This window comes from Coturnix japonica, chromosome 6, assembly GCF_054131305.1.
Source record: "Coturnix japonica strain WE chromosome 6, WE-NBRP24, whole genome shotgun sequence".
NCBI lineage: Eukaryota > Metazoa > Chordata > Aves > Galliformes > Phasianidae > Coturnix > Coturnix japonica.
In genome coordinates this window covers 30,336,768-30,343,994 of record NC_140668.1, presented here as the reverse complement: position 1 = coordinate 30,343,994, position 7,227 = coordinate 30,336,768, and the positions used below count along the sequence as shown (strand labels likewise).

Here is a 7,227-nt window from a genome sequence, read left to right as displayed (position 1 = left end):
AAATGCTCTATAGTCTTAGTGTGCATTTGGGGAAAACTGGGGAGTTGCTAAATATTAGATACATTTGTTGTTTTTTTGGTTTTTTTTTTTTTGAGAAGAAGATATAAAAGGAATCAAAGTCATCTTTAGAAATGATCATGGAGTTAACAAAAAGCTTACAAGAAAATTTAATGATGTTTACATCAAAAACAACAAAACTCATAGCTATTTAAAATATGTGAATATGCCACCTTCCCTGTACAGGACCTGCTGAGTCACAGCCTGAACCACTGATTGATTACCTGAGGCAAGGACATGGTCAGCCCTGGGAGCACAGGTGAAGGCAGTTCAACTGTGTGAGTGGAAGGGTGGAGCCTGGCTGCACCTCTTCTAGACCTTATTTAAGTGCTGACTGCCACTGGGGATGGATCTCGTTCTGGATGTCCCTCCTTTGTGGAGCTTTTCATTGCAAACCTGAATCTTTGGTTACAGGTAAGTATTCCTTTCCAGTTTGTTTCTTTGCTATCTCACTACACTACTCTTTCCAACTGTACTTTTTTGACTGTATATTCCCAAATGGGCTGCTTGCTATTGTTTGTTAATTGTTTACAGGAAAGGAAAACTGGAGCATAGTCTTAAAGCTGTTCCACTGGTTCAGATTTGTTACTTAGGTTCCCAGGGTGAAAGGAAAAGGAAGATTTGTTGAAGTTCAGCCTTGTAGGTGGCTCTATTAATCATGTGCATGGGGGGCTGGTCCCACTCATGATCTGTACGAACCTATATCCAGGAGGAGAGTAAACTCTTTGAAAGGGCTGATAATGCCAGGACAAGGGGAAATGGATTTAAGTTGAAAGAGGGTAGTTTTAGGTTGGATGTTAGGGGGAAGTTCTTTACTAGGAGAGTGGTGAGGTCCTGGAACAGGTTGCCCAGGGAGATTGTGGATGCCCCGTCCTTGGAGGTGTTCAAGGCCAGGTTGGATGGGGCCCTGAGCAACCTGATCTAGTAAGTGTGGATGTTTGGTGGCCCTGCCAGGCAGGGGGGGTTGGAACCTTATGATCCTTGAGGTTCCTTCTAACCCAGGACTTTCTGTGATTCTGGTCCTGCTGATCATATATAAGGTACCATGATCCAGAGCAGAGCTGTGAACGCATGAAGCTGTGAAAACAAAAATGACATTGGAATTGATTCTAGTAAGGATCAATACTTTTTCAATAAGTAACCCCTAGCCAGGTACAAACTGGCCAAACTTTGGAGTTAGAGCTCTCCTATGAACGTGACTGTCTTTCCTACTGTCACAAAAAGCACCCATGTAAATTAATTCCTTTTCCCATGCGAATCACACTGTACACTTGAACTCCAGTTTGTTTTTGATGCCTTAGTCTGGGCTTCAAAGAATAATTTTAATTTAAAGACTTCTGTGGGAAGAGTTTTATAATAGGAATGCAGGTCGCCAGCAAACACATAACTGCTCACCATTGTTGGAATTTCTCAGTAATCATCTTCACAAAGCTAAAAAGCTTCATTTTTATTATTTGTTTTATAAAAAGAAATCTGTAGGTTGTCAAATGTTCATGTTTCCTTGTTTTGTTTTGTTTCTAAAAGAAACAGAGGAAAGGAAAAGTAACTTTTTTTTGGTGCCTTTATTTTCCAATCAGGTATTTCAAACATCCTCCCCAGCTGACAGGAACAGAGACTTAACCAGCACCTACCCAAAACAGACTTGTCCTGTACTTCTCATCTTCTGCTTGTCCATGATTCTTAAAGCACGGAGCATGCTGTTAGTCCTGTTTAAATCATGGGCCAAGGACAAGGATCAAAGCCTGCAGTGCTGGACACTGTCCTGTGCCTTCTGGTTATAAGAGCATAGCTTGGCATTCTTAGGAGTGTTATTTTCCACTCTAAGTAGAAAAAGACATGAGGCACAGTAACATGGGATAAGCCCTTTGCTCTGGCTTTGTACCTGACTTCCAGCTGCTAAACTGCACTAGAAGTCAGTTAAAAATACATTCAATACTTCCCAAAATCTTTTTTTTTTTTTCTCCAGGAAGACAATGTCTGTGGCTCCTGCAGTAATGTTTTCTGGCTGTAGGTTTGCAGAGGATGCAGATGTGTGTGTGCTTGGGAAAGGCAAACCATCCTGCTGGCAATGAAAAGGGGTAGACCAGCCCATAAGACAAAAGCTGGGAAGTATGGATCACTACGAGGGTGCTCGTGAACATCTAGGTTCGGTCAGTGATGATTCCTACCTCATTTGATGCCATTTGTAAATGAGTATCTGTCATTCAAGGCTGACTGTAAAACTTGGAGCAGAATCTGGGCTTAGTGTTGAGTTCACTAGAGAGTATTCATCTCATCAGGATGAGTTGTTTTGTTATGTTGTTTAGATGTGTAAAGCAGATTATTCAGGTGACTTAAACAGCAGGCTGTAATTTCTACAGAAAACAAGTTTGTAGGAAGACAGCAATATATGTCAGCATTTTACTGTGGCTATTAAATATTACTGGAAGTGCATTGCATAATCCATGCCCTTTTTTTTTTGTTTTGTTGTCTTTCATTTCTGTGTGAACAAGAGGATGGTTATGGCTGTAGACAAAGAAGGAAATCATAGCACTGAGTTTGATGTAAAAATACCACCTTCTATATGGGGTAGCACCTTCTGGCTTATAACCCAAAGGCAGGTTCTTTCAGGAGGCTGGAAAGGTTGTGAAACAACAGAAAATAGGTGAACTGGGTCATTTTTGGTGAAGGAAAAGCCTTTGGGAACTCATAAGAGATACTATATATTATTGGAATCTTGTGACTTCCAGAAAAGATAGTTTTCTTTACTGAGAATTTAATACTAAGGGTAGTTTGTGTGGTTTTCTAAGGGAAACATACTACTTCAAATGGTGAAGAGAAATTACTCACTAATAATAGATAAAAGGTAAATTGTGTCTCACCAAATAAGACAATAAAGTCTGCACCACTTCAGGCAGCATTTTCACTGTAATATTTTTTCTTGCTGTGATTTTGGTTGGCGGTGGAATATATAGTCATATACTTAAGCATTAAAAGAACCTGCTTATGATTTGCTGTTTCTGATCTTTGGAAAGAGAAACGCTTCTACGAGGTTTTTCTTCTGCAGCAGTTTGCACTGGATAAGGAGACAAATGATGGAAACTGAGGTTAAGCCTTGAATTTAATCTTGAATGGGCCTAATTGCCTAATTTGAATGAGTCTGAAATTCTCTAAAGCTGCTGGTGAGGTTTGATTTAGAAATGAGTTCCAGGAGAAAGATCTACATATTTGGCCCTCTTTCAGATACCAGTGTGCCTTAAAACTGGATTTGACACCAAGTTCTCTCTAGTTTAGTACATGGTTCACCAAAAATTAGAAGCCAATCAGTGCTACAGGGTTCAACAATACCTATTTGAATATGAGAGAAGTATATTAATGAAAATCTGCAAAGTCAAGTAATAGCTGGATCTACTGTCATGTTTTTTACTGCTATGAACCTTTACTTGTTAAGAGGTGATCATGAGCGTTCTGCTGCTGAGGGCAGAAAAGGAATGCTGGGTGAAGAGCAGTGATCATTTATCCTACATGAGAGAACTGATCAGGAGAGGAAGAGGGACCATTGTGTTTGTACAAGTTTTGGGAGGGTAGAAGTGATGGTCTCTGTCATGCTGGTCTGGATCACTGTTTGCTGGAAAAGACAGACTGACAACCACTATCCTGACTGAGGGTTGATCCTAGTTATCTGACTCTAAGACACTGGCCTATGCAAACTAGGCACAAATACTACCATTTTTTTTTGGCAACAATTTGCAGCCACTTTGTTCCCTGTAAGCAAATGCTTAAGGCACAAAGGAGCAAAACCCGTGTCTGGTTAACAAAACATTTCCTAGTGGCTGTCACTTAGTCTGTTCACTTCACCCTTTTCCCTGCATCTTTGACTCTTAAGAGATGTTCTTGTGCTTAAAGTGTGTTTATAGATTTTAATTATCCACGTCTAATAACAGTTTTCGAGAGGCAGAAGCTCTCTTCACCACAACTAACACGCAGCTGCTTGTTTAATAGTGAGCAAGAATGCTACTGAACAGTTTGGGGCAGGAAATAAACTTTATCCTAAGCAGCAAAAACTGTAAGTAGGCAGAGGGGAGCTGGAAAGCAGCCAGAAGGGTGAAGCACAGAGATGTCCAAGAACTCTGGTTTACATCTTATCTGAAAGCTTGCTCTGTTAGCATTAAAGTTCATCCATGCTCGGTGAGAGTGGCCCACAAGAAGAAATACAAGACTTCTCAAATCCCTCCCCACTTCCTGTACCACCTAAGTATTTTTGGAGATACTAAAGAATGGATGTAGCCCCACTCCAGCCTGCATTCTTATAAAGCCTATAAAATTTATCAATCATCTTAACAGACTAAATTATAGTGATAGAACTGAAAATTTAATCTTTTCTTGCCATCCTCAACTACACCAGTGAGGAAACTTTCCAAAATCTACTCTTGTTCACAAAGCAAAGCCCTGCTGTCACCAGGATAATTAACTTTCTTACTTGGTCTTTAGTTGGAGGTCCTTACCAAATCTGAACTCAAAATCAGTCCTTATGGAAAGTGGATTTTTCTGGTTCTTAGCAGAGCAAATACCACTCTTGTTAACCCAAACATTAGAAAACTTCTGGGATGGTTAGGTTTAGATTGTGACTGTGTAGGTTTTGTTGTAGTAACTCCACTTTTCTTTGGTCTCAAGCCAACTTAAAATGGCGGTGTGCAATGGAAAATGTCATAAGTCAGCTGTCCTCTGCAACCTATGTAGAGTCACAGTGAAAGAGGCACCATAGCTATAGTAAGAAAATACTCACTTTATTCCATCCAGACTGGAAGCATTTAAACTTGCCTGTTGGTATTACAGCAAAAACTTCGTGGAAGATAGAGCAATAGAAAACTATTGAACTTTAAGCATATGTGAGCACTTGGAGTGCCTCTGAGACAGAATAGGTGCCAGAAGTTGTCTGATACATTTTTGGATGGCATTAAATTCACTGCACTTGCAAAAAAGAAATGATGTGATAGAGTAAACTGTATCCATCAATGGAGGAAGAGGTGGTCAGGTTGGAAAGTATAATATGCCTGGCTTAGGCAAAAGGCCTTTTTTTCCCAATTGCAATTAATTTCAGTGGACTTGGGCCTACAAGCCCCTGGCCTTGGGCACTTTTCACATCATAACAGTTGTGGGGAGGGAAAACGCAGAGATGAAATGCAGCCATTCAAAACTAGCCCAAAGCTGTTCTAGCAAATAGACAGACTTTTCTCATTTTCATGAAACCATTGAATATATGAATTTCACTGGATTCACTTTCTTGTGCCAAAGAAGTCAACATAGTTCATCCTGGCATGTTCAAAATTGGAAGGATCTGATTGACAGAAGAGGGAGATGGCAGATTCAGAATATTCAAATCTTGCTGTTGCGCACTTCACTGCAGTACAAAAGATGCACACACAAAGAAATACTGCTGACAGTCCATCCATTGCACTGTGCCATGTATGCTTACTCTACATCCCATTTAAAATAATTTCTGTGGTTTTCTGTTTCACCACATCATAATCAAGTTTTAAACTTTGTATTGTATTTTCATATTTTAAGCTGTATTCCTCATGGGTCAGCTTTTAAAATTACAGCCCCACTGTGCTATTCTTCCTTTTTTTTTTTTTCCTGGGGACACACCTAACAATATTTTCTTTCCCCAGAAACGTCTCCATTACTAGGTATTATTTTCATTTTTTTGATGTAGTACATCTAGAAATAATACTTTAATCAAAAGTATTACTTAAGAAAATGTGGGATTTCAGCTTAAAGCCAACACAGAGCAAGGAGATGAAGCCCCATTGAAGAATTTAAGTTCAAAGCATATGTGCATTGAGCGCAGAAACATGTTATACATATAGCCAGATTATCCTTAAGCAAATGAGGGTGATGTGGAAACAACCCCCGATGGTGATATGATGCTTCGTGTAGGTACCTTTCCCTAATTTCTCCACAGCATTAATGCCCTGGGGCTTGCCACAGTCTAGAGAATGGGCTGAGCTCTGAAAATCCAGAAAGATTTTTTTTTTTGCCAATCAAGACAAAAAATGCTCGGTGTTCACATGCTGCTGTAACAGCATTGGGCAGTAGTACCCCATGGCACCTCGTGTAGCTCCAGCATATACAGGGACTCATTCCATACATCTCTGCTCCCTTCAGCAGTTCATGAAGGAGTGAGGCAAGCATCTGGCTCTGGTGTGTTTTGCTTTGAAACCTTTTAATAATATGTACGTACACTGCTGTGTGTTTAAGTCAGGGAAGGCCAAGACCAGGGTAATGTCTTGCAGTTGCTGCAGGGAGATTGGCGCTGATCCTCAGTTTCAATGGGATTTCATTGTCAGAGGCTAAATCCCATGGAAGGGTGTCAGGCTGCTTTTTCTCTCCTTTATGTGGGTGAAATGCAGACCTTCCTGTGTAGTCCAGGGAGGGCAGCTGTGAAATGGGAAAGCTCCTCCATGTTCCCCTGTGTACCTGTGAAAAGGCTTTGGGGTAGGGGTCTGAGTGACCTGTGCTACCAGGGAGAACAGGGAAGAAGTTCCTGGATTTCTGCATGTTGTGTCAAATTCTGTGATCTTTTTGATGTGGGGAACAAGTTTTATTTATTTATTTATTTATTTAATTCTCAGTAGGTACGACACATCAGTCACAATGGAGGCAGTCCAGGCAAACAGCTTTAGGAGAGCATGTGCTGTGCTTCAAGATTCCCCTCAGCTACCATATGCATTTTCCTAGAAGAGGAAACCACAATCAGTAAAGCTTGCAGGTATGCTGTGAAATTACGGTCTCTGTTCTTGCACTTCTTAGCTCTGAGGCACTCCACGAGTAACTTGAGTTATAACAGCACGAGGCCTCAAAACTCAGTCCAGCAGTCAAACACTGTCAGATGATGGATGAATCCTGGCTGAACGTTGGCTTTGTAAGGAGAGCAGGTGAGTCCTGTCTGGTCTTGAGTTCAGTTACAAACACTTCAAACAGCTCGAGCTAATATGTCTTCTCATCTCCTGCTTTATTTGTCATTAAGCGATCCTTCCTCGGGCTTTCTTGTGTTCTGCATAGTCATTCATTTGAGCTGCCATTCTCTCTGGCAAGCTGTAGGATTTTAACACAGGTTACAACAGAGATTTCCCAAAGCAGCTAGAACACATACTTCTGGGATCTCTTTTAGCACGTATTCTACCAAGG

At 40.7% G+C, this 7,227-nt stretch overlaps 1 protein-coding gene across 7 annotated transcripts in view; it reads right to left on the bottom strand.

The window, feature by feature from the left end:
• Window positions 1-2,165: 2,165 nt before the first annotated feature.
• LOC146760558 (uncharacterized) overlaps window positions 2,166-7,227 on the bottom strand; it is a 36,366-nt gene continuing 31,304 nt past the window's right edge. For all 7 annotated transcript variants that reach the window (XR_014947774.1, XR_014947776.1, XR_014947777.1 and 4 more), the window contains one exon: window positions 2,166-7,134. Coding sequence is in view for 1 of the 7 variants with exons in the window: in XM_085551823.1 (XP_085407949.1) it covers window positions 7,106-7,134 (29 nt within the window). In the remaining 6 variants the exon portion in view is untranslated. The remainder of the gene's footprint in view (window positions 7,135-7,227) is intronic.